We start from the raw sequence: 26,860 nt of genomic DNA, 5'->3' as shown, positions 1-26,860 counted from the left end.
GCTCAATGCATCTCCCAGTCACCACAAGCTTAAAGATATCATAACGATCGACTACGCCAATAATGCACCATTGTTGGGATAATTTGATCTTAATTTGAGAATGAAAGACAAATTAATCTAAATAATTCTTAATCGGATAACTTGCGGTTCAGTTGGATCGAACATGGTATCATTTTCAGATTGACGAAGAAAAAGTGAATTTGCTCATTCAACAATTGAAAGAACAAGTACATAATTCTACTCTCTCTCTTTTTTTGACCTTTTCTTCGCCTTCAATATTCGATCTTTCTGAAGATAAACTTCTTGGAATTTACTTCTGAGCACCCAGATTCACTGCACAAGCTGTCGGGTAAACAGGAGTCGCTCCCTCCTCAGCATCATCGTCCTACGTCTTATCCTCGGAAGCAGGTACCACGACAGGTCAGCATTGGAGTGCGAGCCCTCTCCCAGGAAAGAGTCGAGGAACAGAGTTGCTTCGACGCGCGGTGCATGAACGCGACGGTGCATCGGAGCAGTCGCGCGGTTTGATCTTCGACAGCCATAGCCATGGCGATGTGCTCCGCCTTCTGTCCTCGCATACCCCACTACTCCTTCCTCAGAGCAGCGCCGTCCGTCCGTTCGATCCCGCCATCATCGTGGCCGTTTCGGGCTTCATCTTCCCCAGCTCGAGCTTCGAGTTCCTTCTCGTCCCCTGGTAATTTCGACCTGCCTGCTCTATCTAGAGTGGTGGAATGAACATTTTTTGCATGGTGGCGCAGTGGGCTCTTTCGATGACGGCTGTTTCTGCACAAAGTTTCAATTTTTTTTGGGAACAATTTGGTTGTGTGCATGCACTTCTTTTGACGAGTTCAGAGTTGCTCGCTTGAAATGGCATCTTTGGTGAAGGGTTCTAGTTCTTGTTACTCCGTTTTCGTTGTAGTGGTGCTGGACTATTTTTCTTCTTTTCCTTGCAGCGAAGGAAATACCAGGACGAATAGGGTTTTTGGGTCTTGGAATCATGGGTACGCCAATGGCACAGAATCTCATCAAGGCGGGGTAGAGAAACTTTCTTGTCTTTCTGCTTATTATTACCCTTTCCCTTTGCTTTTTTCACTTGATGGACTAGTAGCTGGGTTCTCAGTTTAATTGAGTCAAAATGTATTTAGACTTAAGAGTTACTCTTTCCAGATGCTAAAGCCTTGCATAAGCCATTTGTCAGTGACAAACTGAAGCGACTAGTATATACTCCACAATCTGATGTTCCGCTTTTGTTTTAGATGTGATGTGACCGTCTGGAACAGAACCAAGAGCAAATGTGATTCTCTCATAAGCTTGGGTGCACAGTAAGTCGTTGCTTTCGGACCATTATATCTATGAGCATGTTCACATGTGAACTTTGTGATGCATTTTGTCTCCGTAATTGAGTTAACAATGTAGTTTTATGCTTCTGGACTTTTGATTCTTAATTCTGTAAGCATGTGTTTTTGATAGTGGATTGGTATTGGTAAGTTTATATCTCTGCAAGGCTGCTGCTTAATATCTTCCAAATGGATCATTCCAACTGCAATGGGTCAAAGGCACTGGTTGCCATGTTCATCTGATTGCAATGCAAAAGTCATGCCAGGGAAGATCAAATATGAGAGTTCCTTGTTGACCCTTATTGCAGATATAAATCCTCTCCTGAAGAAGTCGCTGCAACTTGTGATGTCACGTTTGCCATGCTCGCTGATCCTGAAAGTGCAGTGCGTATGTTTCAATGTTGCTTTTCTTGTTGTGGCTCAATCTTTTCAGTGACTAAGAGCTGCTTGAGCATAGGTCGATGTTGCATGTGGGAAGCATGGAGCTGCTAACGGAATGAGTCCAGGAAAAGGGTACTATTAATTTGTTTCTTTTTCTCTATGAGTATTGCTTATATTTGTATGAGATGGGCATTTGTGCTATGTTCTTGGTGAGAGACCATTTGAGGAGTTGATGCTTTATCTTTTCCAGCATTGTGGGGCATGTTTTGTATCCCTGTGATTGTTTAGAGGCTCAGTTATTACATAACTTAGGTTCTAATCATCGAAGTTAGTTTGGCCAAAAGAAAATCATTGAAGTCATTTGTGAACTTTAAGAATAGTTTCTGATGCATTGAAGCAGATAACATGTGAAGCCTGATTTTTTCAATTGCATGGCCATTTCAAATTGTCTCTACCCTATATTATATTATCAGACTTAAAACTCCTATTCTCTCTCTCCACTCTGCCTATCTGCATCAATCTTTGACGGCTTTCTGATTAACTTGGGAACTGCATGCATGATTGCTCTATACTGACATTCTCCAAGTGGATCTTGTAGGCATCTGCTCATACACATTCAAGTACTTCTTTTCATGCAAAATAACATATTGCAAGAAAATTGAATAATATGCATTTTCATTGGCAGGTATGTGGATGTTTCGACAGTTGATGGGACCACTTCTAAGTTGATTAGTGGTCATATCAAGGGCACTGGAGCGCTATTTCTGGAGGTAAAGTTGTTATCTTGTATTTATACTTGGCTATATAGAGATGAAGTATAATTTTAAGTGGAACACTGTGATATGATTTAGATTTCATGAAACTCTTTTCATGAGCAAGTGCAATTCCTCCAGGCTCCTGTTTCAGGCTCCAAAAAGCCCGCTGAAGATGGGCAATTGATTTTTCTCACAGCAGGTAGGCCCTGTTCCATTTCCTTTGTCCATTAAGTAGTTTAAACTTGTGGTTCATGGTACATTTCCTATTCAATGTTAATTCTTGTGTGGAATACCTGGAATGGAACATTATAGAAGTAGTATAATTCCTAGTAACTTTGAAGAATATATTTTGCTCATAGATACAAATGACATCTCTTTGGGACTGAAGTACGCCGTAGAGTAATTGTAGTATTGGTAATTGTTCAGGTGACAAAGCTCTATATGAGATGGTTGCCCCATTTCTTGACATCATGGGAAAGGTAGTCTCTTTTTTTATAGAGTTCTCCTTCTTTTGCCAAATATGATCCTTGTGCTTATGGTAATAGTGTTTGTACCCAGTCAAAATTTTACCTTGGTGATGTTGGAAATGGAGCTGCTATGAAACTTGTTGTCAACATGATCATGGGAAGGTGCTGCAGAATTTTTTCTTTTCTATTTCATCTATTTCATGAATGCACTGCTGATCATTATGCTTGCTAACCCTAACTCACTCTTCTCTTGACATTGACTAGTATGATGGCATCATTTTCCGAAGGATTACTCCTTAGCGAGAAAGTAGGGTTGGATCCTAACGTACTTGTAGAGGTACTTCTTTTAACCACAAGAGATTGCTTTATACGCTGTTTTTTGTCTGGATACGTGCTTTATACACTTGCTAATAATGCTTATGTGAATTACATTAGATGCATTATTGATGGCCGCACTCTAATTTGTCTATAAGTCATAGTCTGCGATATTGTTTTGACAAAATATGGATATGTTGAATTGACATTTCTGTATCTGAAAGGATATCAGTGCATCAATGAATTATGGATTGTTGATATAAGATGATCAGAGTTATTTATTTTTCTGTTGCTCCAGTGAATGGTATCATCTTCCTTTAATTCATCCGTAATACCACAAAATTGTAGGGATATCTATTACATGAATGTTGTCAGGTTCACTGGTGGAATGGTATAAAACTTGTCTTAGAAACTTGCTGCTTGGTATCTTTGCTCATTCATCATGCTTAGGGTCTATTAGTCTACCAGATTTAACCTTGCATGCTAAATGTCTAAACTGCAAAACTATGGAGTACTTTTGTGCATAAAGTTTAACAAGACTCATAACCATTTAAAGATATTTTGTAAACCAAGTAATATGATGCTACAGAGCTGTTCAAGTGAAGAGCATGCCCCATTTCAAATCAGATTATTGTCTATAGGGGCTAAGTGAATGAACAATGCCTGAAGCTCACAAGTAAGGATTTGAGCTCAAGTAGCAGACAAAAAGATTACTGTTTAGATAAATCCTATCTTTCATCGGTTTGGTTATTATGTTTTACTCTTATCAATCAAACTAAGCTCTTTCTTAGGATACGTTAAGACTAGGACCTAGTGATATTGCAGGTGGTGTCACAGGGAGCCATTAGTGCACCCATGTACTCGGTCAAAGGTCCTTCGATGGTCCAATCCCAGTATCCCCCGGCGTTTCCTTTGAAGCATCAGCAGAAGGTTTGTAAACTTGTAAGGACAACCCTCAACTAAATAGAATCTGTACATGTTCTCTCAATATTATTTACTTTGGCAGGATCTGAGGCTTGCTCTGGGGTTAGCAGAATCTGTTTCCCAATCCACGCCCATTGCAGCAGCGACAAACGAACTGTACAAAGTGGCAAAGTCTCACGGTCTGAGTGACCAGGACTTTTCAGCAGTCATTGAAGCACTTAAAGCGAAACAATGAGATAGGCCTGCATTTTCTAAGTTGATACAGAGAACTTTCTTTCGATGCCCTGGGTCATCTGGTAAGTTGGCAAAGCCTCCTGCTATGTTGCTTAGATTGTTCTTCCTCCATGGAAGACAAATGCAGCATTTTGTGCATGTCTTATATATATGATTTGTAACAAGTTCAATTTTTGATTCTGGCATCTGAATGGTTGTGGTTACATCTGCCATTAGTTTAACATAGGCAAAATAAAATGAAGAAGGGTTTGCAATATGATTGAATTTGTATGCCTGTACGTACAGTACTAAAATTATTGTCTCCTTTGAGTCATGTTATCTATTGATGTCATGGACTAAAGGCTGTTCATCATCTGCCGATCAGAGAATGTTGGTTAACGCGAAGTGCAATTGTTTCTGCACGATCGACTTTACAGTAACAAGGGCCAATTGTTGTCAAGTGAAGAATAGAGAATTCTCTTACAGTCTCCCAACAAATCAATGCGCTGGGAACGGGATGAAAGAGGAATAGGCCTGTAGCAACAATAAATGGTCAAATCCTTGCTTTTCTTTAGCATTATTTCCCTTGCATTTTTCCTAGTGGTGATGATGTTACTTATGTTGTGCTTGTAATTGTTGAAGTTGCATTCACCAGCACGGTCTGCTGTCTTCTATAAACAAGCCTCTTTTTGGTTGCGTAAGATATATTTCTTAGCATTTTTCAGGTTTTTCCCCCAAACCATATCTTTCAACATATGCCAATTTCCTCCATATCAAATCACAAGTGCTCAGCTAAACAAGACGGACAAATAACCTTCTGTTATAATTTAAGGGGACATTTGAAATCCCTGATTATTCTTTTTCCAATAGTAACACTCGTTTCAAATTTTTTATTTGATAAGCGAACAAGCAAACAATTTTATTCCCCTCACTTCTTCCTTCAATCATAAAAAAAAACTCCATCACACTGATTCTTGCCCTCGCTCTTTTCCTTCATGCGTCATTTCCCTCATTTACTTAAACAGATGGGATCAATTGATTTTAGCTTTCTTCATGCTCCAAGCACTCAACTTTGGCACTCCAACACTCTGAGTCCCATTGTTGAAGACATGCAAGTGGGTTCCATCTTCCACAGCCAATACGGGGTAAACCCTAGCTGTGATGCAACTCTTCCCTCCACCACCAAAACTCTCCACTATAGAATGATCTATCTGTTACAGGCAAAAGGGGGAAAAAGAGAGTCAAAGCAAGTTAATCATTATTTGAAATCATGAATTCCGATATTCTTGGATTCAGTAACGTGGCTTCTCGCCACTGAATTGTCATCTTTGTTTCCTTTTAACGGATGCAACAAGTGAGCGCCTAAATTAAATGGGTTTTGCTAAAAATGGAGGATGGTTCAAGAAGCTTTTAGCTTTTGAAGCATGCAAAAGATGGAGAATCATACCGAAGTGGCAGGACAGGCGACAACACCTAAACATAGAATAGTGCAAGGAGATAGAGACATTTATCTGAAATCCAAGCATGAGTAAAGCTTCCACATGCAGAGTTGGGACAAATCAAAAAGTCACGACTGAAAAAGATGCTGAATCTGGCTAGATTTGGTCAGTGGGAATCTCAACGAAAGCTTTATGGAAATCAGCACCATGGGGTTTCAATTTACAACTTACACTTATAATGATCCATTTGTTTATGAATATAATGAAGAGATTGACCAGACTTGATATGCAGAAAGAGTTTCCAAGTCTAGATCATACACATATGGAGTGCTCATATCTATTAATGAACTCACCAAGGTCCTCAAGGACAGCTTCTCGTGAACAGGGTCCACATCCAGAAATGCTCCATACGTGGTCTTATCATTGCTATTGTTAAGGGAAGATCTGAAAAGAGAAATACAGAGAGCCAAAAAACAGACCAGAAAAATTAGATACTTTTTGGGGAAGGGTAGGTGGGATCTATGCCCTAGAGATAAAGAAATAAATTAAAGAGAGGGAGGTTGGACCTGCTTTGGTCACTACACATGAGGACGACATATTTGTTCTGGCCTTTGAAAATTCTGAAGAAAACTGCTGTGTATTCTTGCAATCCTTTTGAAGCCATGACCAGCAATCCAAATGGTCCAAGACTGCCTTTAACCGAAGCACCCTTTTGGCTACACAGCATTTGTGGGTTGGTCCACGTTGGGTCTAACACTTCTGCTTTCTCGAGCTCTTTTACTTCGAATGAGACCTCCACATCTGCCTGCACAATGATAAAAGGAGATTGAAGGGACCATACCCATTTTAGCATTCTGGAACAGGGAGTTAGGTTCGCAAAAGAGTCAGGTCGGCCTATAGTGCGATGTCAAAAATGCACGGGATGATATTCCCTTGAAAGGAACCTTTCTTAATGGGGAAGTTGGTATCTTCATGTGTCAAGTAATTCAGTGTTGCTAACTTATGTTATCAAGGTAATGAGTGTGGTGGATTCAGTAATAGTCACAGGCCCATGAAGAACTGTCTGATAGTCATAGTAAATTTCAAGTTTGTTGAAGAAAAACCAAGAAAACCGATGAAGATGAAGCCTATAGAGTAACCATTGCCACAAGCCGAACATCGGGTATATATCTCTTATTGAAAATTAAAAAGCAAAGAGTTAGGATTCGTGGGTGGCTTATAGCTCCAATGAACCCTATGAACATGCCTGATGGAAATGTGACCAGAAAAGCTCACCTGTGCAGCTGTGATACCAGACACTTCAAGAACTGTTCCTCCCTTAATCAATTTGTTGGACAAATCAACTTGGTCGGTACGTAGCTTCTCTAATTCCAATATTGGCCACTGCACCAGCTGTTTTCCAGATTTGTCTAGCCAAAGGGTCCTTGGAATTGCCTGCCACACAACCCGTTCCCGACGTCAACTCTTGAATAGGCCAGTAAACATAATAAGCCCAACTTCACCTAATTTAGGTGAATCTAACATTTGATTTTTTACCCATTCATTCATCTTTAACAATAATCATATTAATAGGAATAATAATGTTTACCTGGACCCCGGACCATCCTTTCTTGATGTCATCTTCCACACTGGACGACTCATTGATCCAACCCCACAAGATCCGCCGGTTGTTCTTGCTGTCGAAGAAGGTCTTGGCAGCATAAAACTTGCCGTAATCGTATCTCAACCCTGAATCGCTATCTACTGATCCCTCATCGGGAACATACTTATCCTCAATGGAGTTATAAGTCCCCACAGTGTAGTAATCATGCTTAGTGTCATCCAAGCTCACCTTATGCACATGTTTAACGTTTGGCCCGATAATGGAGGTGTCCAAGCCAACAGGGACTTGAGTAGAGACTGGGAAAAAATCTGGGCACTCCCACATCCCAGTGTTCTTAGCAGAGTGAAGTGGGTGTTGAGCCTTGGTCCAGTGAACAAAGTCTTTGCTTCTGTACAAAATGGTCAATCCCATCCTGTCTCGTTTGCTCCCAATGATCACCCTCCACCTCCCATCAGGGCCCACCCATGCAGTGGTGGGGTCTCTAAATGAGCTTGCATTGATCCCGTTCTTGGCTGTGGGTGCCATCAGAGGATTGTGGGGTGATTTCACCCATTCAAGCAGATATGGGTCTGATAAATTCTTGGGCACTGCCAAGTTTTGGACCTGCTGGTTCAGGGGGTTAATTCCGGTGTACAGCATGGCCGGTTTGTACCCTGGGAGGATGGTGGCCGCGCCTGACCAGCAGCCGTTGATGTCGGACTCCTGAGACGGGAAGATGGCTGGGACGTGCGGGGTCCAGTTCACGAGGTCCGTCGACGTGGAATGGGCCCAGACGATGTTACCCCATACCGCACCTTTCGGGTTGTATTGGTAAAACAGATGGTATATGCCCTTGTAAATCATTAGCCCTGCAGTGCGTGTATCCATTTGTTTTTGACTTTAGCAGGTCATTTCCACATAATTTAAGCTTGGTAAATAAGTGATGTAAAGCGACCAGGCAAGCATATTATTCAAAACAAAAACTCTGGGGTCTCTGTGGTCCTAGTCCTACATGACAAAATATTCACCGCTTTAAGTTTAACAGGTAATTTCCCAAGATTTAAAAACCAACAATATTGAGGTAAACAACAAATATGATCTTTATGAGTGTGACAGAAAAAATACTGAAGCATGTTGAGAAATAAAGAGAATTATTACTGCGGCTGCATATTTGTTTAAAGGCTTTGTTAGCATAACAGTCTTTGGATCACTACGAGAGTATTAGCATGTTGTGAGCCACAAATTCGTCAAGGAAAGACTCACAACAATTTATAATCCTTTGTCATTTTTTTTATGGCCCAAAATAAGCTCTTCATCTTAAAGATAGTCAATCATTTTTCTTTGTTTAATTTTCGACTCATAGAAATATTAACAGTAAGTACCAGGGGAACAAACAACGAAACTAATTGATGGTTTTGGTATGATAAAATAATGAGTTAACGTCAAGAAACAAGTTAAATAATTAGGGGGGAAGAGACCAAGAAAATAAGCAAATCATGAGAGAGAGAGAGAGAGAGAGAGAGACTGACCATTTGGATCTGAGAATCCCACGAAGCCGGTTCGTCCATTTCACCACCAGACCAGGTCAAATCAACACGAAGAATAAACCAGCAAAGCAAAACAAAACTGTTAGCTACATCGTGGTGGACACCAACGTGTGTGTGTGTGCGTGAGAGAGAGAGAGAGAGAGAGAGAGAGAGAGAGAGAACCATTCATCCAGTTCTTGGGAGGTTGGAAATGATAAGAAGTCCGGTAAGGCTGCTTCACAGCGGTGGACTCAACAGTGGTTTGCAAATCCTTGTAGACTCTGTGAGAGGCTCCAACATGGAGAACACCATGGCCAAGCAAGACAGAGATGGCAAGAACAACAGAAGCAAGAAGATGAAGAAGAGAGCTGGGTTTGACCATGGTGCGAGTGTGTATCGTATGTTCAAAAGAATGGCCCTTCCCCGCAGCTCTTGAGCTTTGTGAGTCTGAACTGTGAGGAGAGCAGATACATACATATATAGGCACAAGATGACGTTTTTGCAGAGGTGGGGTCAATAGTCACATCACGGTAGTGGGGAAACTTTTATCACAGAAAGATCAGGCTGCAGAGGAGATAAGAGGAGGAGGTTGAAGAATCAAGAGAGCATTCTCACATCACAGAACCCATCCAGGAAAAAGTAAAGAACGTGATTCCTTGTTTTTCATATTTTTATTTCGGGCCGTGGAGTCAACGTTCAAAGCTGGTGTTTGATGACTAAAATAATAAGGGATGGCTAAAGGTTAAGAAAGAGGCTGAGAAAGACAGGTATGGCTGTCCCCATTCTTGTGCCCTGCAGCTTCCTAAAACTCTTCCTGCTGGATTGATGATAACTTGGTTTGGCAGTGTGTGCATTTGACAGGAAGTTTTTGTTTGTAACTCGAGTTGCCGGATCACGAATCGAAATTATAACTTTATGAATCTTGAATGAAGAAGCCCGTCAAAACTACAATTCGACAAATACCCAAAACAAGTATTTTGTCTGGTGCACGGTGACGAGTATATCTTAGTTCGTGGTACATGTTTACACAAGTATGCATCGTGACCTATATTGCATAATAAAAACCTAGGACTAGCTTAACCATAATGACAGAATTTTTTACATGCCATTTCATTTATTGTCGACACGTAGAGTGCGAAGAACTTGCATAATGTTATTCTATAACCGTTGAAATGTAACACGCATCATACAAATACTGCGAAAATAACATGGTCTCGTAGTCAAATGTACAATGTGTTGATAATCTATTCAATCGACAGGTACGCATCGATTCGCTTTCGCAATCCACGGTATTGTTGTGATATTGTTCTATAGATGTCAAAATGTAACACGCGGTCATAGAATACCAAGAAAACCTCACGATTTCGTAGTTGAATATACAACATGTTGATAGTCAATTCAATTGACAGATGCGTATGGATTATAGCTTTCGTGATCCGTGGTGGTATTGTCGTGTGTGGTTTCTCGATTTCTATTGATGGTGACGTGAGTGGTTGTTGACGAGCTGACCATTCTTTGGAGGCCAAACCAATTGCCATTTTAAGGATTCGAAACCTTTGGAAATCTTTGACGTGTTCAAATTTCAAGTCACGTTTGGACAGATTCACCAAGGTTGGAAAGGTCAGTCGTTCTGTGTGTATGAGAAGTGGGAATGAAATTTGGTTTCTACTCCCTCGGGGAGAGCTCGGTTGAATATTCAAGAGGGTTTAAAGAACTTAAATACAAGTTCGGTTAATGCAGAACGAGAACTATTAAGCACATTGAATGACCAAAATTAAAGAACATTCGAGTCCATGTCGCCTCTTTCGTCGGGATTTCTCTTGCGACGAAATACCTGTCACCGAAAGTCGTTCTTCGATTTTTAATTGAATGAGACATATTCTATGGCGACTTTGGACAAGAGATATCATGGGTAGATAAGGAAATCAAAAACTTTACTTCGGACAGAATTAATTGAACCGTGCAAACCCAAAACGTGCCGGAATTTAATCGACAACAAGGCCTGGGAAATACAGACTCTACAACGGTACCGAACTTAATGCTGGAATTTAATCGATGACAAAGCTTGAGAATGCAAAGATGTTACGCCGGAATGTAACTGACAAGGCGGATCTCGAAACTACAACTAAGAAATACGCCGGAATTTAATCGACAATGTGAGTGTAAAAAACAGAAGTATAATGCGGGAAAGTAAAGATAATTGAAAGATTCTATTTGTTTGATTTGTGCGGGGGTTTCAGTAAATGATCGGTGGTATTTTATAGTGGTTATGCCATAACTGCTCTTGAGCAATTTCCGGCAATTGTATCTATGTTTTTCCATCTCATCCTCGAATGGTTGTTCCTTTGAAACGTGTGCCTATTGCTCCACAACTTCAATCACTTTGTCGTTCAACAACTTCCGGCCTATACCTACAACTTGATACTCGTTTTGCGTCTGTCTCTTGATGCCCCGACAGTTCGCCAATCTCATTAGTCGGTATCTTTGTCGGCCATTATTAGACATACGTCGTCGTACATCACGTAGAGATGAAAATATTTTTCTTTTTTTGAACTTGAGCCCGTTTTTTCTTTAAAATGATCGCTTATACCACTTACGAAAACAAGTGAAGGAAAAAAAAATTCACCTCGACGAAAACATCTAGATATAAATTGTTATCGATAATGAAAAATTTATTCATTGACTAATTATTTTAGACGATACAAGTAATTATTTTTCCCAACTCATTATTTTAGCTGAAAAAGAGATGAAAATTGGAATATCACAATGACACGTCAACTTCCAACTTTTTGCCACGTCCCTTGAAAACCCGGTTCCGTTGAACCTTATAAACGTGGACTAGAATTTCTTTGTTCTTATTGGGGTCATGACACGTGCGCGGCTTTCTTGTCTTAATAACCGTATTATCGTCACGATTATAAATAGGATTAATCAAATCGATGAGCACGTGTCACGATTTTGAGTGGGGATTTTGTAAAAAGAAAAACTTTTCGCAAATAATATTCGCTGTAGTAATTCAATTTTCGTAAGGTTACTTGTGCATGTAACATTTGCCAAAATTCAACAAGCACCGGTTTTCATTTTTCATTTTTTTGTTTTCTTGAGAGCACGAGTCTACTCCGTGGAGGACGTGACGAAATTCTAATGGTTCGATGTAGTTTCCAGCCGTTATTAAAAAAATGCAATTAAGTCCGAAAACATTTTAAGGATGCTGCGCATGCTGTTTCGAGTGATAGGTAGGCAATTTCAAGTATTATCCATCAAAATAGCTCGGTTGCACTTTTTGGAAGGAAAATTGTTCAAAATGTCATAAATCTATTGTATTTTTGCCAATTCAATCTTAAACCTTTCGATTTTGCTAATTGAGTCCTAAACCTTTTTCACGTGTTGCCAATTAATTTCATCCGGCCAATTTTAATAGGAAATCGTTGACATGGGCCCCGGTAGTGCCACGTAGGATGGCCGAAACTAATGGGGACAATTTTTTTTTATTATTTTTTCTTTCTTTCTTTTCCTTTTTTTTCTATCAAGTCCAGCAAGGGTCGACCGGCCCTCTCCGAGGTCGGAAGAAGAAAAAGAACAAGAAAGAAAAGAAAAGAAAAAAACTAAAAACTAATTTTGAAAATATAGAAAAAATTTAAAATAGTATTAAAAATCTATCCATGTTGGACTATCGGCGTCCAGGTCATCAATTTTCATCTAAAATTGGCCGGATGGACTCAATTGACAAAGCGTAAAAATATTTATGACTCATTTGATAAAACCGAAAGGTTTAGGACCGAATTGGCAAAAGCGCAATAGGTTTAGTATTTTTTGTGGACAATTTTCTCCCTTTTTGGATTACAACTTAATTGGACCGATAAAAAGGTTTAGGGTTCAATTACATTGCGTACGCAAGGTTTGAGACTTTTCTTGTACTCGTGCCCTAGTACATAAGTGCCGGTGACGGTCCGGCGTAAGTACGTCACAAACGTTACATAGACTACTTCCTCTTAGATCCTCAACAATTATAAAGTACTTCCTCTTAAATCCTCAGCAATTACTTCACATGTGCAACATGGGTACTTGTAGTTTCCCTTTTCATTATTCAACGGGTTTAAGCCTTTCTGAGAAAATTTTCACGGATCGATCGAAAGCTTGGGCATAAATTATGGCTCTTTTTGACTCTGATTTTTCCTATTTTCTATTGGTGGTACGACGGTCCTTTACTCTTATTATAATCGAACCCATGCCATGCGATCCATAACGGGACGCCGCCATGCCTACGTATCGCCATGTTCCACTGATTAGTACCGCACGAGTCCGGTGTGTGTATCGATCTGAATTTGGACCGTTGAAAAAGGCGGGACTCATGCGGGTCTCACCGGATCCGATAGTCCGATCACCGATGATCGCGGGTCAGATGTCGTGATTCCTTTTTTTTTTTTTTCCCTTTGAATTTTTCTGCCCTAAGTAGTCGCGCTTCCGGTGCGATGATTAGTTCCGGCGGGGTGCGAAAGGTGGTACTTGGGTATGAGATAATCCGGTTCTTTTCGTTTCCTTTTCTTGTAAAGTTTTGCTCGGTTATATTTAACGGCATTGCTGTTCAAGATTTCCTTCTTTGTGGAATCCCTTCACCGCTCGTTATGAAATTTGTCATAACTCGGCATCAATGCGATGCTCAAACACCATTTGTGAGAATTCGAATCAATGTAACTTTTGGAGGCGAGCTTCTGTTTACGTATCAACTCCTAATTATACACGGTTTCATTTACAGTTGGATCGTCGAGTACAAAAGGTTAAAAGCAACAGTACTTTGTAATCGTGAAAATGTGTCGATGGGTCATAAAATACTACAAAAAATTACAGCATTTTATAGATAGAAAGGCCGGCCTAATTCCACAAAAAAAAAAAAAGCATCAACTTTTTCTTGAGTGACAATCCTGTCCCGAACTTTTTTTGGTCTCATTAAAAAAATCAAAAACTTTTATTTAAATCCCAAATCTGGCCCAAACAATTTGAAAATTTCACATTACGGAGACTAGATTTGTGACTTGAGTAAAATTTGGTGCCTTTTATTGAGACAAAAAAAAAGAAAAGTCGGGGCCAGAATGATCACTCAAGGTAAAGTTTGTGTTTTTTTTTTTGGAATTAGCCCGATAGAAGGCACAATAAGCTGTAAATCTATCGAATCGACAGATACGCATCGAACCATAAATTCGTGTCGATTAAGTACATTATAGATCCGCTGCCAAAATACCATGATATAATCCGTGTATTGTTGTGCGTGGTTTTTGCAATTTCTGTTGATGTAATATGTAATCGCGTGCGGCTGCTGACGAGTTGACCATTTCTTTGGAGGCCAAAACCAAAGGCGTGAAGTGGCGCAGAAAGTTACCCGTGAATATTAAGGACTTCATGCCTTTGAAATCTTCCGCGCGTTCGAATTTGGACAAATGATCAAGATTGGAAAGGTCAGTTGTTCCGGTACAAACCAAGCTGGTTTCTAATCCTTGGGGGAGAGCTTGGTTATATATTGGATTAATACCACGAAAAATCTCAAATCGATACATCTGTAATAAATTTACCCCAAATTAATTTTTTGACCACCAAAAACCCTAAACCGGTACATCTGTAATAATTTTACCCTCTATTAGTTTCCATTAAATTTTATGGTCAAATTTCTGAGTTGGATGATACGTGACAGATGACGAGCGTGCCAGTTTGGGGTTTTACTCTCTGTTTGTCACAGGTATACCAGTTTGTGATTTTTCGTGATATTAATTCAATTTAACGGAGGGTAAATTTTTCATAAATGTATCGGTTTGAAGGGTTTTTGGTGATCAAAAAATTAGTTTGATGTAAATTTGTGACAAGTGTACTAGTTTGAGGTTTTTTGTGGTCAAAAAATTAATTTTGGGTAAATTTGTCATAGGCATACTAGTTTGGGGTTTTTCATGGTATTTAACCCTTATATATTTAAGATGGTTAAGAACTTAAAACACAATTTTGGTTGTTGAAAACGATAACTATTAAGCATTTCAAATGACCAAAATTGAATATCATTTTGTCGTCGCTTGGGTATAAATATAATCTCGATAGAACAATATAAAGCTCACTTATTTCGAATCGAATGTTCGAGTAATTGGTGGGCTCAAGAAATTTTGGAGTGATTCATGTTGGCTCTCCCCCGCATACGAATATATAGATATGGTGCAATTACTAATGCATAGCAATCACCATCAATTGGTGAGGTGAGATTTATTAAGCTCCGTTTGTTTCGCGAAAAATGAATGATATATAATATTTTCTCAAAATAATCGCTTATATCGCTTAGAATAATTAATCAATAGAAAATATTTTCATTATTGATAACCTAAACATTTTTGTGGACAACGAAAATATTTTTCGCTTATTCTTTTTTATAAGTGATTTCAAAGTTAAAAATGATCGTATTAAAAAACTATTTTTATATTATTTAATTTTTACGAAACAAACGCACGATACACGCTCCTTGCGATTGGAAAAGAAATGAGAATTGAAAGATAACAATGACAAGTCAACTTTTCACTTTTTGCCACCCACCCCTTAATTGAAAATTGGGTGGGTGATCTCATGTCACGGCATTGGACCAGCTTAGGAATTTAGATTTTCTTATTAAGATAAGGGATAATGGTATAAACAATTCATGATCTCTAAACTTTTAATTTGTTCAATATAATCTTTAAACTTTAGCCTAATATTTAATGTGATCCCTAAACTTTTAATTTGTTCAATATAATCCTTGAACTTTTGATACATGTTCAATTTAGTCCCTAAACTATATCAAAATGTACAGTATAGTCCCTTAACTTGAATTAATGGAAGGATTACATTGAACATTTTTATAAAGTTAAAGGACTATATTGAACATGTACCAAAAGTTCATAGACTATATTGAACAAATTAAAAGTTCAATGATCAAATTGCATATTGAGTCAAAGTTTAGAGACTGTTTATGTCATTTTTCCTTAAGATAATGACACGGGTCTAGTTTTTTTTTTTTGGTCTAAATTGCTGTTTTTTTTTTAGGTTAATATAACAAAAAACTCCAAGCTGGCATGCTTGTGACAAATTTATGCTAGACTAACCTTTTTTTTTGTTGATCCCCAAACTAACCTTAAACTGGTACATAGGTGATAAATTTACTATATGTTAGTTTCTATTAAATTTTATCGTCAAATTACTTAGTTAGATGACACGTGACAATTGACGGGTGTACCAATTTGAGGTTTTACTCTCTGTTTGTCACAGATGTACTAGTTTATGATTTTTTTGTGGCATTAATCCAATTTAACGGAAACTATCGGAAGGTAAACTTGTCACAAATGTACCAGTTTGAGATTTTTTATGGTCAAAAAAATAATTTGGGGCAAATTAGTCAGAAGTATACCGGTCCGGGATTTTTGGTTATCAAAAAATTAATTTACGGTAAATTTATTATAAATATACCGATTTGAGGTTTTTCGTGATATTAACATTTTTTTTATATTCCGGTGAAAAATGGATGATAATCGATGAACACGTGCCGTGATCTCGTGATAGCAAAACTTTTGACCGACACTATACGCTGCCGTAATCGGAATTTCATTAAGATTTTTCACTGTATCGACGGTCTTTTTCATGCAAGCTTTTCTCTATTAGTGAATGGAGATTTTTGGTTATCTGTACATGTAGCATTTACCAGAATTAAACGTGCGCATTTTTCTCCTTTATTTTCTTCTATTTTTTTTATTTTTTTTTTCTTCTGAGCACGAGTACGCTGCTTGTAGATCTTTTTCACACTTTGCCCCGGTTCTAGAACCTAGTCTGGTTATATTTTTGTTCTATTGTTGACTTCGGTAGCAAGGCGGTTGCGAATTTCTTCTATAGAGATTAGGGAAAACGACGCAAATGGTTCATGAACTTTGATACGATGTGCAATATCATCACTGAGCTTTTAATTTGTTCAATGCGATCCCTGAATTTTGGTCCACTGTTCGATGTGGCCTCCGAAGCTTTAAAATTTTTATATGGTTTAGGAACTGCATTGAATATTTAACAATAGTTCGATGATCATATTAAACAAATTAAAAGTTTAGGATCGACATCGGGCCAAAGTTTAGGTAAAAAATTCAAGGACGACATTACTCATTGAATTAAAGTTCAGAGATTATTTGTTTTATTACGTATAGAAATATGGGGTTCAAGCTCCGTTGGCATAAAATAGCTTTAGCATTTCCGTGAAAATGGCGATCAAGATCTTTCCTTCCGCTCAAACAACATTTCCATTTTGAAGAATTCTCTTCGATTCATCACTTCTCCAAATTTTTAAGCACACAACACAATCGAGTCCTAAATCTTTTAATCAGTTCCTAAACTTTTGCTGCAGAAATGCATCAAGTCCTACAAATTACATCGAAAAGCGCCGCTTAAGGACGCCGCCTACGCTATAAGTGACATGTAGGCAATTCTAGCTACTATTCATAGAAAGGATTTAATTGCATTTTTTTCAAAAGGTCCGACGGTTAATCGAATCAGATGAATGGTTTATGACTCAATCTGCATTCCATACACAAGATCTATGACTTTCGACCCACTTTTCCCCAATTGCCCTACGTTCGCGATGTCACGGCATAAATTCGCAGTACTTTCTCATAAATCCCAACAATTACGTCACACTTGCAAAGTTCATACTCCCAAATTACATCGTCATTCGATATCAAGGTTTCCTTTTTCATTATTCAACGCGTTGATCTTTCTGATCTCTTCAAAGGATCGATCGAATTGAAAGCACGGGCATATAACTTTTTGGCTCTTTGGACTTTGATTTTTTGGTTATTTTTCTTCCGGCGGTACGGCTCATTTTGTTCATATTCTATACTCAAAACCCATGATGCCATGTGATCCATCACGACGCTCCATTGATTCGATTTTATGGATAAAAAACGATAAGCACGAATCAGTGTTTTATCAAGCAGCCCTCCTTTATTTTCCGGTCAATCGTTCAGTGTTTGGTTTCTTATCTTCTTCTTCTTTTTGTCCTTTTGGCATCATCACGAGGCTGCGTTTGGTCTCACTCGTGCAACATGGGAACGAAAAAATCACCGCTCTCGTCTCTTTTTTTTACTTCTTTTCTGACCCGGGCTGTGTATCGCATGCTTGGAAATCGAAATTCATGTGTTAAGAACTGTGAGTGTGGGATGTTGCTCGTTGCTGGCATTGTCGTCAAATTTGAAGAAAAGTAAACGTGGACAAAGGGGAAAGAGCGACGGGTCTGCCGTTCAGCTGATCAGGTTCGAAGCGGTGATCGGTTTGTGCAATTGAGTACGTGTGGAGTCATTAGTTGTAATTTTTTGAAAATTAGCGATCATTGTTAACAGGAGAATTGCTCTTAACATGGGCTATTTCTCTTCTAATGTAACCTCGCCAAAGAGAGGGAGCTTTCGCTCCTATAAGGGCCTCCGCGGCGTGTCCCTATCACGTGGAGTATTTTGACATCCCAGTACCTGCACGCCTCCTACTCCCTAGTTTCCTCTGTATCTTTGTCTTACCCAAAAAGAGGGAATACCCTCTAAGTGTTTTACATTTCAGGAATCCCGAGATCCAAACAAGGCTCGAAATTGAGCTTTTTAAGGACCTGCTAAGGCCTATGCATGCTTTTCGTTGGAAATCAAAATTCATGTGGTAAAGATTGTCAATGTGGAAGTGCCTGTTGCTAACATGGTCAAATTTCACCGAAAGTAAAGTGAAAAGGTAAAGACCGGCCGGTTCCCCGTTCAGCTGATTTGGTTCAAACCCATAATCACTTTGTGCAATCGAGTACAAACAGGGGTCATTAGTTTTATATATATATATATTGTAAATTAGTGACTATTGATAATGGGAGAATTGCTCTTAACGTATGCTATTTGTCTTATGCTTGCGGGTACAATCAGACAGAAAAGCCACTCCCAACTCCCCGGCCATGCGAGCCGAGGGAGCTCCAAATGACCGCAATGCAAGAGGTAAGCTAGAATTGAATCCGTGCGATGCAACGCAATGTTCTAATATATGATGGAAATTATGATTTCTTTTTTCGTACCTCTAAAAAAATACACGTAAAACATGTGAAGGATAAATAACTAGCAAGTACATTGACGCTTCTCAATGTCAATATTAGTTGTTTTGATCCAAAAACATTCGAAAGGTGGGGCTACAAGAAAGCATCTAAAAAGGGGAGTTGTCTAGGTCATGCAAGCGAATCTAACTTACTTGTATCATTTTGACACTCGAAAGAATTAGATATATTTAATTGGTGGAATTTGTCTTTTATTATAATACATTAGTTCTTTACCAATGCTTGGGGATTCGATAATTAGATACCTTTTCGTCGAAATTTGTCTCAACGGCGAAATATCTTTCACCAAAAGCCGTCCTTTGATTTTTTATAAAATGAGATAGATTCTGTGGCAATTCTAAATAGGAAATATCATAAGTACACAAGGAAGCTGATAGATCTCCTCCAACGAAATTTAATCAACATTAAAGTATATAAGATAAAGATACAACATCGAAATTTAATCGACGACGAAGCACCCAAAAACTACAGCAAAGATATGCGCCGAAATTTAATCGACGACGAAGTATTTGAAAACTACAGCTATGACTACGATACAGGGTGTTGCAATACACAAACATTGGTATTTATAGTACTCACAACGGAACTGTCCATGGGCAATTCTTTAGCGGTTTTGGCCATGCTTTCTCATCTCCGGAATTCTTGACATCGTACCTTCATGTTGTCACGATTTCCCGTCCCTAGGTGATTGATTTATTCATTCAATTCGCGTCCTGATCCTCCACTTCTACTCGTCACCCGTTTTGAATCCTGTCATTGCCTTACCCACAGCTCACTCTCTTCCTACGATCCATTGTGCTTCATTATCTTATCCACAAGCAGTTTCAGGTTTGAATGCTACCGCATCTGGATTTCGCACCCGCTTTACTCGCCAAACGGTTAACTTTCGAATGATTCTTCATTCTAATGTTTATCTACACCTTTTGATCGGCATCTTTCCCAATCAGTTTTTCTAAATCGGGCAACTAGCCTCTCTATCGTATATCGATGACTAATCACGGTCATGGATAAGCATAACCATCGATGGGAATTCTTGCAATGGCTATCGATAAGGGCTTATGCATCGGTGTCTTACCAATTGCCACACCTTGTTCGAATCACGTGTTTATTTGAATCAGTATCTTTGCCGATGGCTTGGCTAATTTTTTGCGTAAACAATTACTAACAACTTTTCATGCATATACGTGAGTTAATTAATCAAAAGATAGTCCTAAATATCTCAGTAGGGAACTTCAAAAATGTCTAAAACGGTCTATAGATTAATTTTATAGTAGATGTTTGTAGGTGTGATCGGTTCCCTATCCGGACCAAGAGAATGGTTCCCATTGGGAACCGGGGACCGCATCGGACCACCACCGGTCCGGTCCAATAGAACCGATCTTTTTTTTTCCCACTACTCAATACCATATATTTTGAAACTAGAATTGTGTTTCCCATGCCGACTACACATAATCACAAAAAACTAACGTGCAATTTGAGCCAATGCGATGACGAATTATGTTCCCTATGCCGACTACACATATGTTCTACAATTGAAATTGTATTCCTCATGCTGACTATACATAATCACAAAAGAAAAAGTATATGTAATCGGTCCGGTTCTCCTAAGAACCGGGAACAAGACCGACACTCCTAGGAACCGGACCAAACCAGCGGCTCCGGTCTGGTTAGGGTGGTTCCCGGTTTGCGAGGTCTGTTTTGCTTACTCCTAGATATTTTCACTATTTATAAGCGCCATTAATGGTGTTCCGTTTTGATATCTTGAAAACCAAGCACACTAATTTCTTGTTAATTAGATTGTCCTCAATTCTATCGTAAGAGAGTCAGTTGATCTATTCTGTCGAGTGAGCAAGTGATTTATCGGACACTTTTCAGTTCGTTTCTGTTCGCGAGTCGTTTAACTCTTTTTGCACTGGATATGGCGTAGTTCTTCCATGTTGTCGAACGAGTGCAGCTGGATTGAGCCTATGGCAAGCTATTGTATCGTGCTCGTATTCCTTTGCTTTTGTAATTCCTTTTTCTTAATGAAAAGAGTCTGACTTAGCCATGCTGCTTCACTCTGCGACTCATGGTTTGGACCATTGGTTGCTCAGCGTGCCGAGATGATCGGGTGTTGGTTGATTCTTTTTCCCACTGTTTTTGCTGTGATTCGATGGTAAGGAAGTGGTTTCAGATTATTATTATTATTATTATGTGTTGAAAATGGTTCATTGAATTGCATTACAGATAGGGATGGGGCATGAGGGAGAGTGGGACTCTGAGATCATACTTATGGGAACTGGGACCAGTGAGGGGATTCCAAGAGAGAGCTGCTTGACAGATCCTTTAAAGAAATGGCAGGTGTGGATGCAGCACCTCTTACGCTTGATTGAATGCTACTGTATGAGTGAATTGATGCTTCGAAACATGCGAGCGAGCATAGTCGTAGTGATGGAAGGCAAGGAATGCTTATTCATCTGCTGTAGGTATTAATCAATTGATTCTAGCTTTCTTCATGCTCCAAGCGCTCAACTTTGGCACTGCAACACTCTGAGGCCCTTTGTTGAAGACATGCAAGTGGGTTCCATCTTCCACAGCCACCACAGGGTAAACTCTGGCTGTGATGCAACTCTTCCCTCCACCACCAAAGCTCTCCACGATAGAATGATCTATCTGTTAAAGGCAGAAGGGTGAAAAAACGGAGAGTCGAAGCAAGTTAATCATTATTTGAAATCGTGAATGAATTCCAATATTCTAGGATTCAGAAATGTGGCTCCTCGCCACTGAATGGTCATCTTTGTTTCCCTTATCGGGTGCAACAAGTGAGCGCCTAATCTAAATGGGTTTTGCTCAAAATGGAGGATGGTTCGAGAAACTTTAAGATTTTAAGGCATTGCAAAAGATGGAGAATCTTACGGAAGTGGCATGACAAGCGACAAAACCTAAACATAGAACAGTGCAAGGAGATGGAGACATTTATCTGAAATCCAGGTATGAGTAAGCTTCCACATGCAGAGTTGGGACAAACCAAAATGTCACAACTTAAAAAGATGCTGAATCTGGCTAAATTTGGTCAGTGGGAATCTCAACGAAAGCTTTAGATGGACATTATCACTATGGGGTTGCACTTTTACAACTTACACTTGCAATGATCCGTTAGTTTATGAATATAACGAAGAGATTGACCAGATTTGATATGCAGAAAGAATATCCAAGTCTAGATCGGACACGTGAAGTGTTCATATCGATTAAAGAACTCACCAAGGTCCTCAATGACAGCTTCTCGTGAACAGGGTCCACATCCAGAAATGCTCCATAAGTGGTCTTATCATTGCTATTGTTAATGGAAGATCTGAAAAGAGAAATACAGAGCCAAAGAACAGACCGGAAAAATTAGAAACTTTTTGGGGATTGGTGGGTGGGATCTATGCCCTTGAGATAACGAAATAAATTAAAGAGAGGGAGGTTAGACCTGCTCTGGTCACTACACATGAGGACGACATATTTGTTCTGGCCTTTGAAAATTCTGAAGAAAACTGCTGTGTATTCTTGCAATCCTTTTGAAGCCATGACCAGCAATCCAAATGGTCCAAGACTACCTTCAACTGAAGCACCCTTTTGGCTACACAGCAGTTGTGGGTTGGTCATTTCTGCCTTCTCGAGCTCTTTTACTTCAAATGAGACCTCCACATCTGCCTGCACAATGATAAAAGGAGATTGAAGGGACCATACCCATTTTAGCATTCTAGAACAGGGGTTTAGGTTCGCAGAAGAATCGGGTCTGCCTATAGTGCTGTGTCAAAATACATGGAATAATATTCCCGTGAAAGTAACTTTTCTTAATGTGGTAGTAATTTCTTCATGTGTGAAGTAATTTAGTGTTGCTAATATTTGTTGCGGAGTTAATAAGTGCGGATTTACTAGTGGTCACAGGACCACAGCACAAACCATCTGATATTCATATCAATGAAAATACTTTGAATATGGGTAAGTTGTTGTCTTGAAATAATTTTCAAGCCAAGAACACCGATGAAGATGAAGCCTATAGTGACCACCACCACAAGCCGAATGTTGGGTATTAATTTATTATTGCAAAATAAAAGGGAAAGAGTTTGGAGTTGTGGGTGGCTTGTAGCTCCAAGCCTCCAATGAAACCTATGAACATACCTGCTGGAAATGTGACCAGAAAATTAAGCTCACCTGTGCAGCTGTGACACCAGACACTTCAAGAACTGTTCCTCCCTCAATCAATTTGTTGGGCCAGTTAACTTGGTTGGTACGTAGCTTCTCTATTTTCAATATGGGCCACTGCACTAACTGTTTTCCAGATTTGTCTAGCTGAAGAGTCCTTGGAATTGCCTGCCACACAACCATTCCTGACATCAACACTTGCATTGGCCACTAAACATAATAGGCCCAAACTTGATCTAATTCAAGTGAACCGAACATTTGATATCTACCCATTCACTCATCTTTAACAACTATCGTATTAATAGGAATAAAAATATTTACCTGGAGTCCGGACCATCCTTTCTTGATGTCGTCATCCTCGCTGGACGACTCTTTGATCCAAGCCCACAAGATCCGCCGGTTGTTCTTGCTGTCGAAGAAGGTCTTGGAAGCATAAAACTTGCCGTAATCGTATCTCAACCCCGAGTTGCTATCTACTGATCCCTCAACGGGAACATACTTATCCGTGACGGAGTTATAAGTCCCAATAGTGTAGTAATCATGCAGAGCGTCGACGCTCAAGCTCACCTTGAGCACGTGCTTCACATTTGACCCATTAACGGAGGTGTCCAAGACAGCAGGGACTTGAGCGGAGAACGGGGAAAAAATCTGGGCACTCCCACATCCCGGTGTCATTAGCAGAGTAAAGTGGGTTTTCAGCCTTTGTCCAGTTAACGAAGTCTTTGCTTCTGTACAAAATGGCCATTCCCGTCCCGTTGCTTTCGCTCTCAATGATCACCCTCCACCTCCCATCGGCGCCCATCCATGCAGTGGTGGGGTCTCTGAATGAGCCTGGACTGATCATGTTCATGGCCGTGGGTGCCATCAGAGGATTGCGGGGTGATTTCACCCATTCAATCAGATACGGGTCTGATAAATTCTTCGGCACCGCCAAGTTCTGCACCTGCTGAAGCTGGGAGTTCCTTCCGGTGTAGAGGATGGCCGGTTTGTACCCCGGGAGGATGGTGGCCGAGCCCGACCAGCAGCCGTTGACGTCGTACTCCTGAGAAGGGACGATGGCAGGGACGTGTGGGGTCCAGCTCACGAGGTCCATCGATGTGGAATGGGCCCAGACCATGTTGCCCGGTACCGCGGCTTGCGGGTTGTATTGGTAAAACAGATGGTACATGCCCTTGTAAATCATTGGCCCTGCAGTGCAATGTGTCCATTCGTTTTCAACTCTAGCGGGTCATTTCCACATAATTTAAACGAAGTAGCTAGGTAAGTGATGTAAAGTGACCAGGCAAGCATATCATAGTTTATACAATCAAAATAAACACTATGAAGTCTCTGTGGTCCTAGTCCTACAAGACAAAATATTCGCCGCTTTAAGTTTAGCAGGTAATTTCCCAAGATTTAAAAACGAAGAATATGATAATTCACGAGGTAAAGAACAAATATGGTCTTCATGAGTGTGACAGAAAGTATACTGAAGCATTTTGAGAACTACAGAGAATTGACTGCTGCTGCATCTTCCCTAAATTTTCAACTCATACTAATGTAATTTGTAAGTATGAGTATCTGATGGTTTTGGTATGATAAGGTAATGAGTTAACATCGAGAAACAAGTTAAACAATAAGGGAGAAGAAATCAAGAAAATGAGCAGATCATGGGAGAGAGAGAAACTGACCATTTGGATCTGAGAATCCCATGAAACCGGATAGTCCATTTCACCACCAGACCAGGTCAAATTGACACGAAGAATGAACCAGCAAAACAAAAGAAAACTGTCAGCAAGATTCATGGCAGACACCAACACGTGTGTGTAGCATGTGTGAAAGAGAGAGAGAGAGAGAGAGAGAGAACCATTCATCCAGTTCTTGGGAGGTTGGAAATGATAAGATGTCCTGTAAGGCTGCATCACAGAGGTGGACTCAACGGTGGCCTGCAAATTCCTGTGGACTCTGGGAGAGGCTCCAACATGGAGGACACCATGGCCAAGCAAGGCAGGGATGGCAAGAACAGCAGAAGCAAGAAGGTGAAGAAGAGAGCTGGGTCTGGCCATGTTGTGTTGTATCTTGTGCAACCTTTCAAAACTTTAACATGCATCATAAGATTAACTACCGAAGTCGCATCAATATATAGACAAAAGTACAAGAAGCTGGAAATGGATTGAAAAAATAATGCGCAACGAATCATGAATTCGCTTTCAATGAAGCAGTGCAGAAAGTCAGTGAATTTAAGGAATTAGAACCTTTCAAATCTTCCCCGTGTTGAATTTTTCAAATCACGATTGGACAAATTGCCAAAGGTTGGAAAGGGTCATGGTTCCGGTCAATAAGAACCCAAATGATATATGGTTTCTAATCCTCAGCGAAGGTAGAGTTTGGTACATGCTCAATTTAATCATTGTACGTGATAATTTAAAAATCAGATTGAATTTAGGAATATAATAATTTGGAGACTGAATTGAATATTTACTAAAAGTTAATAGATCACATTAAATAAATTAAAAGTTCATGAATCATATTGCACATTGAGCTAAATTTTAGCAACTATATTAAAAAAATTAAAAATTTAGGATTACGTTACATATTGAGCCAATGATCGGGAATCATTTGTGTCACTATCTCAACTTAAATATAAGTTTGGTTAATAAGAACGATGACTATCAAGCATGTTAAATGACCAAAATTAAAGAACACTAGAGTACTTACTGCCGCTCGATTATAAAAATTATAATCTCGATAAATCAATATAAATCTCACTTAAATTTACCAATGACTTTTCTTGGTCGAGCGACCGAGTGAGTCAACAAATTGCTTTTTCAATTACTCGTCGTTCGAAAAGAAACGAAAATTGAAAGACGACAAGGACACGTAAACGTCAACGTTGACGTCGACCGTTAACCCTTTGCCACGTCCCGTCGTTGAAGCTCCATGGAAATGTCATCACATTGAAAAACAGCCCGACTTCCATATTAGAATTTTATTTAGATCAAGGCATGCATGCAGCTTTTGCCTTATAATAATTTTTGGTTAGGGGGTCATGACATAAATAATTCTTGAACTTCGGCTTAATATGCAATGTAACCCCTGAACTTTAACTTGATATTTAATGTGATCCGTTAACTTTTAATTCGTTCAATATGATCATTGAACTTTTTGGACATGTTCAATGTAGTCCCCAAACTATTTTAATTTGTTCAATACGCTCTAGGTGTAATTTATTAAATCGCACGACAATCGATTCTTTGAAGTTGTACGGACTATTTTGAACGAGCTATTTTAGTGGGGATATTTGAGGCAATGAGTTTCATTAATGTCCATGTCCTAAGCTTTTCTTTTTTTTTTCTTCTGTTGGTGTTCTTAATTTTATCGATTATTTAAGAATATCTAAGTTACTATCCAACTTATTTCATGAAATTTGCTTTTTAACAATTTGAAAAATTAGAATTCCATGCATATTCTCCAGAATTTTGAAAATGAAGCACCAGCAATTGTAATAAACGTATTTATTAGTATACTAATTTTTCCTTAATGAAATTCAAGAAAGGTATTTTGTGCCTAAGGATAAAAAGTTTATGCGCTTTTTTTGTGGCATTTGCCAGTTGGCAACTAACTCCCAATCCGTGGTGGTTCTGGCTGGTCTCCT

At 39.4% G+C, this 26,860-nt stretch overlaps 2 protein-coding genes and 1 pseudogene across 3 annotated transcripts; 1 reads left to right on the top strand and 2 right to left on the bottom strand.

Moving 5' to 3' along the window:
* Positions 1–321: 321 nt before the first annotated feature.
* On the top strand, positions 322–4,669 carry LOC115678450 (glyoxylate/succinic semialdehyde reductase 2, chloroplastic). Of its 2 annotated transcripts, XM_030601856.2 has the most exons (12): positions 322–694; positions 954–1,035; positions 1,257–1,322; positions 1,646–1,721; positions 1,795–1,850; positions 2,404–2,488; positions 2,612–2,672; positions 2,900–2,952; positions 3,032–3,102; positions 3,205–3,277; positions 4,081–4,185; positions 4,262–4,669. In XM_030601856.2, the coding sequence occupies exons 1-12, from the start codon at positions 547–549 to the stop codon at positions 4,412–4,414; spliced, it is 1,029 nt and encodes a 342-aa protein (XP_030457716.1). In that variant the 5' UTR covers positions 322–546; the 3' UTR covers positions 4,415–4,669. The 2 variants fall into 2 exon arrangements, with proteins under 2 accessions (XP_030457716.1, XP_030457718.1); XM_030601858.2 differs by lacking the exon at positions 1,257–1,322.
* A 522-nt stretch (positions 4,670–5,191) lies between these two features.
* Positions 5,192–9,089, bottom strand: LOC115678447 (beta-fructofuranosidase, insoluble isoenzyme CWINV1-like). Its single transcript, XM_030601854.2, has 6 exons — positions 8,943–9,089; positions 7,420–8,282; positions 7,107–7,265; positions 6,398–6,636; positions 6,185–6,275; positions 5,192–5,603 (listed from the first exon to the last, which is right to left on the bottom strand). Exons 2-6 carry the CDS (start codon positions 8,275–8,277, stop codon positions 5,424–5,426), a joined length of 1,527 nt encoding a protein of 508 aa, XP_030457714.2. The 5' UTR covers positions 8,278–8,282; positions 8,943–9,089; the 3' UTR covers positions 5,192–5,423.
* A 12,140-nt stretch (positions 9,090–21,229) lies between these two features.
* On the bottom strand, positions 21,230–25,315 carry LOC115678448 (beta-fructofuranosidase, insoluble isoenzyme CWINV1-like; annotated as a pseudogene).
* Between the last annotated feature and the right edge of the window lie 1,545 nt (positions 25,316–26,860).

Source organism: Syzygium oleosum, unplaced genomic scaffold (genome assembly GCF_021117445.2).
Source record: "Syzygium oleosum isolate NSW1041296 unplaced genomic scaffold, Sole_v2.1 Sole_v2.05, whole genome shotgun sequence".
Classification (NCBI taxonomy): Eukaryota; Viridiplantae; Streptophyta; class Magnoliopsida; order Myrtales; family Myrtaceae; genus Syzygium; species Syzygium oleosum.
The sequence above is the reverse complement of the archived record's forward strand: the minus strand, read 5'-3'. Positions and strand labels throughout refer to the sequence as shown.

Coding starts and splice junctions, on each gene's coding strand:
- LOC115678450 (XM_030601856.2), top strand. CDS start 547: ATGGCGATGTGCTCCGCCTTCTGTCCTCGCATACCCCACTACTCCTTC. Junction 1,323..1,645: donor CTCATAAGCTTGGGTGCACA/GTAAGTCGTTGC, acceptor CCCTTATTGCAG/ATATAAATCCTCTCCTGAAG. Junction 2,953..3,031: donor TTCTTGACATCATGGGAAAG/GTAGTCTCTTTT, acceptor GTTTGTACCCAG/TCAAAATTTTACCTTGGTGA.
- LOC115678447 (XM_030601854.2), bottom strand. CDS start 8,277: ATGATTTACAAGGGCATATACCATCTGTTTTACCAATACAACCCGAAA. Junction 7,266..7,419: donor AAGGATGGTCCGGGGTCCAG/GTAAACATTATT, acceptor GTTGTGTGGCAG/GCAATTCCAAGGACCCTTTG. Junction 6,276..6,397: donor ATGTGTAGTGACCAAAGCAG/GTCCAACCTCCC, acceptor TTCTCTTTTCAG/ATCTTCCCTTAACAATAGCA.